This window comes from Eschscholzia californica, unplaced genomic scaffold, assembly GCF_041429995.1.
Source record: "Eschscholzia californica isolate CP2 unplaced genomic scaffold, dmEscCali1.0.p SCAF_6, whole genome shotgun sequence".
Classification (NCBI taxonomy): Eukaryota; Viridiplantae; Streptophyta; class Magnoliopsida; order Ranunculales; family Papaveraceae; genus Eschscholzia; species Eschscholzia californica.
The window spans coordinates 42,819,493-42,832,323 of NW_028238483.1; the positions used below are offsets into that span (position 1 = coordinate 42,819,493).

Here is a 12,831-nt window from a genome sequence, read left to right on the forward strand (position 1 = left end):
TCACAATAGATCACTGGAGTTGATGAAGAAGTAATCCCCAATTCGAATAGCAAGTTTGTCAACCATCGAATCTCAGCACAAGTATGAGAAACAGCACGAAATTCAGCCTCTGTAGATGATCTCGCCACAGTTGGTTGAGTCTTTGATGTCCACATAATGAGATTGGGACCAAGAAATACACAGGAACCAGTTGTTAATGTAAACAAAATAGTTAGTTGAGGGTGGGAAGAGTTGAAACATTTGAAAAAGGTGATGAAGAAGAAGCAATAGGAGAAGAAGAAGCTTGAATGGGGGTGTCGGCCATTGAGGCAAGAAAAATGAAGAAGAAGTCGAGATGAAGAACACAAGACCCAAAGAGGATTTTAGAGGAATGGCTCTGATACCATGTTAGTGCTGAAAACAAGATGCCCAAATTAGGGCAACTGTTCTGTTTAAATAGAGGAAGAAGTAACGGAATTACAAATGAGTCCACATGAGTGCAGAACCTACTAGTAAGTCCCTAACAGAACACAATATGAAAAAGACACCCTCAACTAACTATTTTGTTTACATTAACAGGGTTCAATATATCTTTATCATCCTTTCGGCATTAAGGTCCATACCATTTCTCAAGTTCTTAGTAATTGGAAAGTTTCAAAGATTACAGATAGAAAGTCTTTTATTCAGTTGTGTATCCCTCCAGCCATCATATGGACAATCTGACTCGAGAGGAATCACCGAGTTTTGGAGGAAGAAGACGATATTGAACAATCCCTAGAGAATACAATCGTCAAGGTGCAGAATATAATTTACTTTTGGGCCTCGAATCAGGATTGGATTAGCAATACTCATTTCAGTCAATTTGATAGTAATTGGGATGTCATGGTGAGGCTATAAGCCAGTTCTAATGTGATCTTTCACTTTTTTTTTTTTTTGTCTTAGGGATGGTTAGCTTAGCTACCACTCTGCTTTTCTTTGATCAATGAAACTATTTTACATTCTCTAAAAAAAAAATTACCAGTCTTAAATATAAACTTGGAACCATATTGTCAAAGTGAAGTTAAATATTACAGCGAAAACAATTTTCTTAAGTATGCCTTCAACCACGAATTTAGTCACACCATAGTTTATAAATTGTGGTGCAAAATACTTGTTGCTTTTCGGGGTTTGGTTTCTCTTTATGAGGATAAAACCGTAGCAAATTTCTAAGGCAACAGCATTACACAATGTTTAATGAGTATTTTTGTTCCAACTTTCGTTGTGCTGCTCCAATAATGCAGAAGTCCTTTTGATGTGGCGATAGAGTTCTCTATAGTTCTCTCATAAAAAAAAAAAGAGTTCTCTATAGTTGTTTTTTTCCTTTCAACAAATCCTTGAATTTCTCCAAATAATAGCAAATCTGAAGGAACTCTTGTGGTCTTTAGCCTTCAGATAGGAGATAAAATCAATGATGTTAGATACTTGGTTTGCTTGACCCCAAGATTTGTTTAGAGTTCTTGTAGGAATCCTGCAAATGCATTTTGGTTTCACATAATAGAATTCAAACAAGAAGATTCCATATTTCTAAAGCTTTGTTTTTAAAATCTCAAAATCAAATGTTTGAAGAGTCTATGCAAGGTAGCTTCTTTTATATATGTACGTACGAGATACAACTGGCTCCTTGCAGGAGCAATTCGCCGAGGCATAACTCAGGAAAATTAAGATGAAATGTAATGTGGAATATTAAAAGACTAGAGTATATCCCGTGCCTCTGGCACGGTAGAATTTGTGGAGCATTTTTATGTAGTTGCATATTTTATTGTAAATGTGCTACGTATCTAAGGTTATTTCGTGTTACTCATGTCTTGCTCTCATGAGCAGTAAAATAAAAACACTACAAGTAAAACAAAAATCACGTGAAAACAAAGAAAAAAAAGTGTTTCAGAAACTTTAATACTAACTAAGAAATCAATATGTGAGATCATGTATTATGTACACCAAAAGATTAATACTGGATAGAGTAGTATCTCAAGTGACATTCATTCAATCAGCGACAATTTATATGATAAAATGCTTCAATCCAGTCATACTTCTGCAAAATCAAAAAACATATCAAACTTTCTTACTTAAATGGTCGTAAAATGTTTGGTAAACTGATGTCTCTAGGAAGGCATCAATCTATCAACAGTATAACAATATAAGGAAAATTGTTAGAAACAATGTGTTATACTTTGATTACCTATTTACCTCATAGATATTCTCTTTAGTGTTTCCAAATCCATCTTGTTTTTTATTTTGACAAACCAAATCCATCTTGTTGACCACGTTGTCCATGCCCACCTGTTCATACATGTAAAATACAACCAGAGGTTTACCTTCTATAATTTTCTCAAATTCAATGTTCATTGAGGATTAGTATAGATGTTTCTGTGGAGAGATTTAAGGAACGCCCAACCGTCCTTGCCCAATTCATCAATCACAGCCTAAAGAATCATAAAAATATGTTAATACAATAAGGGATGGATGGATTGATAACCTCGAAATACAGGTTCAATAACAAATTACCTTCAAGAGCTTAAATTCCTCTAGTATGTCTTGGGTATATTGCTTTCTGCCAGTGATTTACGATGAAAATAATCATCGAAGACCTTGTCCAACTCTTCTAAATGATTGAAGTTCCAAGGAGATCAAACCAACTTTCCATAATCATATTTTTTGCTAAGAAACTTTCCATAATCTTCCTCACGTGGTATTCAGAATCTTCCTCAAAACCAAGTCAGCATATTGCAAAGTAATCCGTTCGTCCATTTCACGAAGGACCATTATGTAAAAACCAACAGATCCCTAGACAATATCCTTTATTAACAAAGGATGTTTGTCCCAGTCATCGTTTTCCCTTCTGTTTTATATAATAGAATTTTATATAATAGATATTTATCTAATGAAATTTCTTAAATGTTATATTGAGAATGATTTAATTTTCCTTTTGTTTACAAAATCAACTACCTAGCCTTCATTTAACTTTCGTTGTTTAATCAAACTATTAACTATATAACACGTACTTATAGATATTTACGTGAACACCAAAATACGTACAAAATGATTGGAGATCAAACAGAATAAATATGTCGCTGACCATTTTCGAAAAATGGTAAGTAAGTTCATGTGTAGAAGAACAAAAGATTAGCTCAAAATCCTCTTTTCCTTTTTCTTGCTTTTTATTTTATTTTCTCAAACTTACAAAATATATATATACATTTCATGTTTTTCCTATTTCCTTTAGAGAGGAATAACATGACGAAGATTTTAGTGATAAATTATATATTTATGTGTTATTCGTTATGTATATTCATTATTTACTTTCACAATAACCTAACTAGTTAGAATCTAAAACCACATTAGCACATAGATTAGAAAAAATCAAAATGAAAAAAATCTGAAAAACCAGAAGTAAATTAAATTTCAAGATAAAAAGTGAACTACAAAGATTATGTGTCAAAATTTACTATCGAAATCTTTTAAGATTTTTTTTTTCTCTCATCCCCTTGTCATCTTTTTCTCTATCTCACCACTATAAAAAGAGGTGTTGTGGTTGATGAAACATTGTGTGATTTCTAGCTTTCTTCTTCTTAAACTCTGAAAGAAAACAACCCTCTTCATTTTTCTCCATGTTAAGTTTAGCCATGGATATTAATGAAAAAATATCTTCATACCCAGGAGTGAATCGAAGTACTGGAGGTTCTAGTGGATTTCCTGGTGCTGGTCTTCGTGTTTTAGTTGTTGATGATGATAAGACTTGTCTCTTTGTCACGGGGATGAAGCTTAAGACTTCCCAATATGAAGGTATATAATGTTGGTTTCAATTTTTATTTCAAAATTTTGCATTTTGGGGAGATTGGAGTTTAACCTCCGACCTTCTGGTTTTAATCTGTTTATCAAGTTGATTTTGACTAACTTAGCGTCTGTCAGTAGTTTCATACTGCATGCATTATTTTTTACTCTCATTATTGTGTAAGCGGTGTATTAATGAGAGAGTGAGCTTGAAATACACGGTCTCTTGATAATAATAATGAGTTTATCAAGTTGGCTGTGACAAACTCAACTCACTCGCTGCTTGTTGTTTTGGTTATGATCAGAGTAGGATTTGTAATAGATCCTTACTCGTTATATCAAATATATTTGGTTCATGTCTTTGAAGGGATGTATCTTAAATGACCCATTTTCGAGATGGATCTTCATCTGCATGTCATGTTTATACCTATTGTCATTAGGATTTCTTGCATATCTTCTATAACTTTTGTTATTTTATAAATTTTCAATCACCTAGTCCTTTGATCTTTGTTTAGTTGCATGTTGGTCCAAAGAAAGATTCTTATTTTCTTCTTAAAGAAGGTTAAATATTTGCTCAATGTTTTTGAAGCTGCAAAATTTGTCTTGCATTTACCTTTTATCCTCATTACTAACTATCTATTTTAATGAAATCATGCAGATATTGTGAAAACATTTGGATTTATTCTTTTCTTTTTCGAATTTTAAATTTAATTTCTTACTCTTACTCTTAAGATTTTAGACTTTTTTTTGTTTATTTATTGAATTTTTTTTGCTTATTATTTTGATTTAGTTTATTATATAATTTGTTAGTTTTTAAGATCTAAATAGATTTTCAACAAAAAAGAATCTAAAAGGATCATTTTTTATAGACGTGATTCCTATTTGACCCCATATCTTGTGAGAAACTCCCCTTTTGGGCCCCATATTTTGACCAACTAAAATTTTGGTTCCCCAAACTACATTCTGTTAAAAAAAATATGTCAAAATAACCTTTCTATTGCACGAAGGGCAAAAATCCCCTTTGTATAGCGAACAAGTGCTTCCCTCTTTACTGTAATGAAAGGCGATAATATCCCCTACACTGTACGAAAGGGGAAAAATCCCTTTTATATAGTGAAATGAGGATTTTTTCTTTTCACTGTACAAAAAGGTTTTCAAGGAAGAATAAGAAAAAGATAAGAGAGAAAAAAAGGATAAGAGAGGGAAAAAACAAAGTCGCTGACAAGGATTGTCAGGCAACGATCTTATGCAGATGACTGTGCAAATGGAAGAGATAAGATAGGTGCAAGACTGACGACTTGGAGGAAAGAAAGCGATTAGGTGGAAGAAAGGAGAGGGAAATAAGAAAGTGAAAGAATTTGAAAAAGAAATAAAAAAAAATCAATAAATACCAAAATGGCAAAATTGGTAGGTTTGACAAAAATAGGGGTCAAAAAAAAATTCTGGGCAGAATTGGGAGCCAAGATAGAAACATTGACACAATTGGGGGAAAAATAGTCAGTTGGTCTAGACTCTGACAGGCCAGGACAGAATTAACCCCAAACGAAAACCAAAGGCAAATGGAAGTGACAAAGTGAAAGCTTTCATCTTGTAATACTATTTATCTACTAAAAGATCAAAACAAGCACTCTGATCAATTAAAAGAATAATCAAACAATACCAAATGAGGTGAATCACCTAATACAAAAATTCCCGAGATGTTAAAATATGCAGTGAAGACACGTTGTACAAAAGCTACTGTATTATATGACAAAATTTCTAACATAGGAAATGATGTCTCACAAATAAATAAGATCACGCGTTGTATGTCCCATCGACAAGGCATTACCGTGAGTGTTATTGTGCTATAATGAACAACTAAGGCCGTATCAAACTCGGGGAGATAGGTTTAGACTCAAACAATTTTAAATAACACAAGTGAATGTTAAATGAACAATCATATTTCACTTATCTTGTTCATCTTATAGAATACAATCAACATTAATGTAAATATGAAAAAAAGACATTCTTAGGATTCTCAATTTTGTAGCTTCTAAGATGGTTTTAATCTCGTGTCTCTACAACTTTCAGTGAAGGCTGTTCCGAGAGGAAAGGATGCTTTAGAAGTGCTGAGAGCGACAAAAGGTGGATTTGATCTTGTTCTGACTGATATTCACATGCCAGAGATGGATGGGTTTGAACTCATGTATCACATTCACCAGGAATTTGATGTACCTGTCATTAGTAAGTAACTTCTCTTCGCCTTTCATACTTTAAAAGCTTCTTAACTTCGATACTGATAGAATAATAATTACAATGTTTCATCCAGGATAGAACTTTCTTACTTTACCAGTTTTTATTATTCTTTGTGGAAATCTACAGTTTAAATCTCTATCTAAGAAAATAATTTTTATCCTATTATTATTATTGTTGTTGTTATGTCACCATAAAGAGTGACACTGTTAGCAACAATATAAAAATACATTGCAAACACAAAAGCTGTTGCTAATAGTATCATGGTGTGTATGTCTTTACAATTGATAAAAAGTATTGGCTACGGTTTCTACCATGTTATCTTGATATATATAGAGGTCGTCATAAAGAAATATATTGTTCTATGGTAAAGTTTAAAAGTTAAAATAGCTTGAGAAAATGTTCATACTAAATTTAAAGACGCTTTTCGATTGAACACAGTGATGACTGGAGATACCAGTAAAGAAATTGCAAGCCAAGGAATTCAACGTGGAGCTAGTTTATTTCTCACGAAGCCTGTCAGTCTGCATGATGTTCGAATTATATGGCAGCATGCTCGGAAGAATAAGATGAATCCAATGAACGAAAGAACAAGTTTTATACAGATTCCACCACAGGACGTGGCAATGGAAGAAGTGAAAAATAGTGGATCTTCGCCTTCTGAACATGAAGTGAACTCAAGGGTAAGAACATGTAGTAGGCGTAAGGAAGACAAGGAGAAACGTCGTTCTAAACAATTAAGGCCACGAAAAAATGAAGCTGCCAAACCAAAGAAGAAAAGGGTGGTGTGGAATGACAGGCTACACAACCTGTTCTTGGAAGCAATTGAAAGGATAGGCTTTGATAGTAAGATACATAATCTTTGGTTTTTTAAAGCCTAAAGTTTAATTTTTCTTTTTAATTCATACATGGTTTTGAATATCTAACCCTACTTTTTTTTCCTTTGTGATGAACTAGATGTGGTCCCAAAAAAGATTTTCGATTATATGAAAGTTCCTGGACTAACAAGAGAAAACATTGCAAGTCATTTGCAGGTTTGTTTCTCCTCCATATTGGGAGTTAAATCTGCATTCGATTAGTCAAGAAATTTCACTTTTCTTTCTGGAGAAATTCCGTCCTACATTATTTAATTTTCTTTATAATATTTAAATATGCAGAAATTCCGCAATTTCTTGAAAAAATACAAAGATGACGAGGAAGTCAAAAACATTACGACATCTTTAGCATACGAAGCTTTTGTTACGTCCGGTGCTGCTTCAGAATATCCTTCATCTTTGGTGAATGTCCAGCAGGCACTTCCGCGATTTTGTAAGTTGTCTCCACAAGTTCAGTCATTGTTTTACTTATAATGCTTGCATATCTCCTTATGTTGAATTTGATGTATCAGGTGGATATAATGCAACCCAGGTTCAGTCGGGTGAGGGTCTTCAACAACGATACAGGAACGACTTCGGTCTGGAATATTCATCTGAATATGTAAGAAGGCATATGATGATAAAAAGATCGAAAAGTGGTAGGGGTGTTATGAAGATGGTTCATGAACAAAATTTGGCAAGACAAAGAATGTTTTTCGCCAGAGGACCTATCGATAATCGTAACATGGTAAATGTCAATTCTGGGTTAGATAATATGAGACCATCGTTCGTTCCTCAATATCCAATGATTAGTTCATCGGGTCCAACAAACCAACTCTTACCACCAATGTTTGGTAATCTAGCTATACCAGAACAGCCTACCATGCGAACACCACCACTGCAAAATGGAGGGTACCAATTTGTACAACAACCTAGATTTTCAACACTTGAATCACCACTAGTGCAGAATGATGGGTACCAGTTTGTGCATGAGACGAGCTTTCGAACATCAATGTCACCAGCAGTGCAGGAATATGCACCACCACTGCAGAATGGAGGCTATGAATCAGTACAAAACCCTAGCTTTCAACCACCATCGGCACCATCCGTGCTTGAATATGCACCAACTATGCAGAATGGAGGGTATGAATTACTACCAAACCCTAGCTTTCAGACACCCCTGGTACCATCAGAACAGAGTTATTCACCACCTATGCAAAATGGAGGGTATGAGTCAGTACAAAACCCAAGCTTTCAAACACCAGTGGCACCACTAGTGCAGGAATATGTGGCACCTATACAAAATGGAGGATATGAATCAGTACAAAACCCTATCTCTCAAACACCATTGACACCATTAGTGCAGGAATATGTGCCACCTATGCAGAATGGAGGGTATCAAGTTGTACAAGAGACTAGAATTCCTACACCAGTGCTGACACCACCACCGCCAGCGGAAGCTGCACCACAAGAGCAAGACGAATGGAATGATTTGGACGGTCTATTTGATTTAGAAAACTTGAGTCCTATTGTATCACTCAACTCAAATGAACTACTATTCAACGAAGAAGACTTCAGCAATTCATTTTTCGAAACTCTGGCGGACATTGGTGACAAGGCATGACTTACTAGTTTCTTATAGATACTTACGTTCTTTAATTTAAACTTATTAGCTACAGTTTAAGGTAACTCAAAATTATTTTGGTTAATGAATGCAGAATGGATATGGAGAGTTCGATATGGACTTTGATGTGAGCGACTTTATGCAAGCTAATGATGACAATATGCAGCTGTGAGTTTCGTCAAGAAGATCGATCGACTGGTTATTCGTGGATGGGAGGATGGAGGAGCTTATATTCGATCGATCGGGGTCGTGTTGTGTTGTGAAGTTCAGCTAGTAGATAAATTGTTTATGTTCATGTAGAAACTTAATATCAAACTTTCTATGTATTTGGATATTAATTTCTTGTTTTAGTTTAAGTACTTTGTTGTTTTAGTCGTTTAAGTACTTTGGTGTTTAAGGTTAATATTACTATGAAAAAACTCAGTTTGTAAAACAGTTTTTGGATTTGTGACAAAAGCTTAATCAGTACAGGAGTTCTCTCATGTTTGAAGTGTCACTAAAGGTTAGTTGGATTCGAGAAGAAAGCAGGAAAGTGGGCTGGAACTTGGGCCCAAGAAGAAGGGGATTCAAGGCTTGGGAATACTGAAAGAAGAAGAAATCGTCGATGATACCTAGACAAGGACTGCAAAAGAAGCGAAATCAGTTATTGGAGGAATATATATAAGATGATTTCTTATCGAAGATCTGCTTGTGCCGAGGGAGAATGATATGCAGTGAAGCTTTGCTTCTTGTTTGTGTTTTGGATTATAGTAATTGTTAACCTGTTAAGCATAATTGTACTCTTCTCCCTTTTAATGAATTTCTACCTAGCCTTTCCAAAATTTATCTTTAGTAAATTATCTCCTTCAAAGATGCTTGGGAGTTGGACCAACCTCAAATTCACTGGCTCCCCTGGTTTTGTGTTTGCCAAGAAACTGCAGCATATCAAACCTATACTAAAAGTGTATTCTGAAGACACATGGTTAATTCCAACTTCGCCCCTGATTTCTGACGAAACGGAAGATTTGATCCCCCATACATGTCCAATGTTCTAATTTGGCCCTCAAGACCAAATTTTTGTTAGTCAGATTTTCCGGTCCCTCTTTTACCCCTAGCTACTTCAAAAGTTTTCCCTCTCTACCCTTTCTTTTCGTTATTATGGGTCGGATGATTTGCCGAGAAAGGCCGTCGACAGACGACCCTTCCACATAAAAATGTTTAGTCTCACCCCTTCCTCTCACCACCAACACCACTACCACCATTTTTCTCTCTTTACTTCTTTCCCTCCTTTTCTTTTGGCTCTCTCTCTCTCTCTCTCTCTCTCTCTCGCTTTGCTCTCCCTCTCTCACAGCAAGAAGAAACCCTAATTTGATTTCAAGAAGCTCAAACCTTATTAGTAGGTTTTTTACTTGCTGAGACAGAGTGAGAGGGCAAGAGGAGAGGAAAGAAAGTAAGAAATGGTGGTGGTGGGGTAGAGAACTAGATGAGATTACTTTTTAATTTATTTATGTTGAAGGTCACCGTCAATCACTGTTGATCGTCTACGAGCGACATTATCTATCAACTCTTTCGGCGCATAAGAAATGGGGAAATGATCAAATATGGGTAAAAAAGAAAAGGGGTGTGGTTTAGGGGACAGAATTGAAACACTAGACAAATTTTGGGATCAAATTTTTAATTGTTCACAATTTGTGGACTAAATTGAAATTAACCCAAATATAAGTTCCCTAATCTTGAAGAGAAACTCGGACCTTTGACAACAAAAGTTAATCATCTCAAAGGACTCCTTATAAAATAGATGAAGTCCAAGTCAGCTTGGGTCAAAGTGGTGATCCTAACTCCAAGTAGTATCATTCTAACAATAATTTTTGGGTCTAGGGTCCAAAAATCTACCCTTAAACACACTTTTAATCCTCTCTAATCTTAAAATGGGTTTATAAACCAAAATATTAAAAAAAAAATGGAATCTAGTCCATTTGTACCCATCTCTAGAGAAAACACAAATCCCTAGATTTCATATTAAATCATAATACCTAAACTAACCTTCTATATAAACAAAAACTCATTTTCCATCAAAATCCCCAAATATCCGTTTTCCGTTTTCATCTCCCACCTTCTCTCTCCAATCACGATCTTATTACCATAAACCATTATCTTCTTTCTTCTTCAAAACGGAAACCATTACTTTTCTCTCTCTAAAATCGAAAACTCTACTCAATCTGGATTTGAAGAAGCTCGAAATCTCCTTCCAATCTATTACACTAGTTGAAACCTCCATCAATTATTTCGATTTCCATCATCAAAGATTCAGTTTGTTTTATTTTTAAGATCAACAGTTACTTCTGAGGTTAAAGTAAAAAGTTTAATCATTCTATTTAATGTCTTCATCATCATCTGTAAAGATATTTATAATTTTCATTATAATCGGTTTCATCTCTGTATCGTCTTTTCAAATATTCATCATTATTCATGATTTTCTCTCTTTAAGATCTTCATAACCGATTTATGATGTTAATGTTAAATCCTTGTTTACTAATTCATTATCTTCGATTATGTTATGTCTGTATCCACGCATTATTTTATTTTTCATTAGATTTAGGTTATAGATCTTGATGTTTAGAAGATTTCTTGATATCAGATCCCGGTAACTGTACCATTTCTGAACCAAAAAGGTTCCGTACGTTTTTTTGTAACAGAATGTAAACGATGTGTAATTTAAAAGAAATTATGTGTAATTTATTAAACATGACACATTTGAACCAGAGAAGATTCTGTACAATGTTATTGTGACAAAATGTAAACAATGTGTATTGATCAAACAATTATATGTATTTTATTGCGCTTTACACATTTGAACCAGTGAAGATTCCGTACAATTTTATTGTAACAGAAGATAAACAGTGTGTAACGTTTCTAAAATTGTATGTAATTTATTTTATCTTACATATATTTTTTTCACATAACAGTAGCCTTGTCATTCAAACTAAAGTTCTGTTGTCTCCAACACATGATGAGATTTATTAAACAGTACATATACTTTATAACATTTTTCATTGTAGTTTTTCATAAATGATACGTATTGTTGACAATTATTTACATTTTTGTTTTGTAGTTTAGCTATTACTAATGGACATTCCTACAGATTCATCCAATGATTTAAACACAGAACATGATTTCAAGCTTGTCAAGAATGATTTAAAGCATGTAACTGTTGTTTGTTGAATGACTCAGATAGTTGAGAAGATACTGCAGTGTACATGTGTAAAAATTATTAAGTTCTGGTATAAATAATGTGAACCATCAGATAAATTACGTTGTATACATGACAAATGATGGTTTACTCGTCATAAATAACACATAATTTACGAACGTATTTCATAATTTGTATTTGATGTGTGGTTATGTATGAGTAAAAACGAAAACAAATGCTTTTGTAATGTTGTAAATAGTACATAATTTATGAACATGTTTTATAATTTGTAAGGGATGTTTGGTTATGTATAAGTAAAAAATGAAAATTAAATGATAGAAAATGATATATATATATATATATGTTACGTATATTGACCCCCAAATCATGCTAAATAGATCCCAGAAAAGATACTCTTTCCAAATCTGAAAGTTAAGTGAGAGAAAGTGATATATACGTTATGTATATTAACCCCCAAATCACTCTAAATTGAACCCAGAAAAATATACTCTTTTCAAATCTGAAAGTTAAGTGAGAGAAAGTGATATATACGTTATGTATATTAAACCCCAAATCACGCTAAATTGATCTCATAAAAATATACTCTTTCCAAATCTGAAAGTTATGTGAGAGAAAGTGATATATATGTTTTGTATATTAACCCCAAATCACGTTAAATTGATCCCAGAAAAATTTGGTCCTTGATCTGATTCGGGAAGAGGTTGTTTTGATTTGGTTTCCAAATCTGAAAGGATAAGAGAGAAAATCTGATTTGGAAAATATCTGTTATTCCTATTTAACACCCTAAATCATGCTTGAAACATGTTGTTTCAAAATCGATCCGACCCCAATTAAAAAAGTAGCGGGAAATCTGAACGGGACATGGACAGTATTTTTTTATATAGTAAGGGTTATTATGTCCCGAGTGCAAAAGGACTAAAAACCTATTTTTTTTGGGAAGATTGGACCCTAAAAACCTATTTAAATAACCCTGAACATTATTTTGGGCCTTATACCCATGGACTATTCTAACAAAGGTGTGTCATGTATGATGTGTGTGTTTTCATTGCAAGGGCAATTTTGTCATTTAAATTTCAGGAGAAAATGACACAAATAGTCATAAGTGTATTTTTGTCTTTTGAGATAAAGGAGCGAGAGAAAAG

General features: G+C 33.9%; 1 protein-coding gene across 1 annotated transcript; it reads left to right on the forward strand.

The window, feature by feature from the left end:
• Nucleotides 1-3,540: 3,540 nt before the first annotated feature.
• Nucleotides 3,541-8,880, forward strand: LOC147535227 (uncharacterized). The gene is made up of 7 exons (XM_086647906.1): nucleotides 3,541-3,801; nucleotides 5,860-6,012; nucleotides 6,463-6,867; nucleotides 6,979-7,055; nucleotides 7,179-7,329; nucleotides 7,409-8,493; nucleotides 8,594-8,880. The coding sequence occupies exons 1-7, from the start codon at nucleotides 3,627-3,629 to the stop codon at nucleotides 8,669-8,671; spliced, it is 2,124 nt and encodes a 707-aa protein (XP_086504032.1). The 5' UTR covers nucleotides 3,541-3,626; the 3' UTR covers nucleotides 8,672-8,880.
• The last annotated feature ends 3,951 nt before the right edge of the window (nucleotides 8,881-12,831 follow it).

Bases quoted from the DNA above. Each gene is read 5' to 3' on its own strand.
- LOC147535227 (XM_086647906.1), top strand. From the start codon at position 3,627: ATGTTAAGTTTAGCCATGGATATTAATGAAAAAATATCTTCATACCCA. The intron at 6,013-6,462 runs GTAAGTAACTTC...GATTGAACACAG, and splicing joins ATTTGATGTACCTGTCATTA to TGATGACTGGAGATACCAGT. The intron at 7,056-7,178 runs GTTTGTTTCTCC...TTAAATATGCAG, and splicing joins ACATTGCAAGTCATTTGCAG to AAATTCCGCAATTTCTTGAA.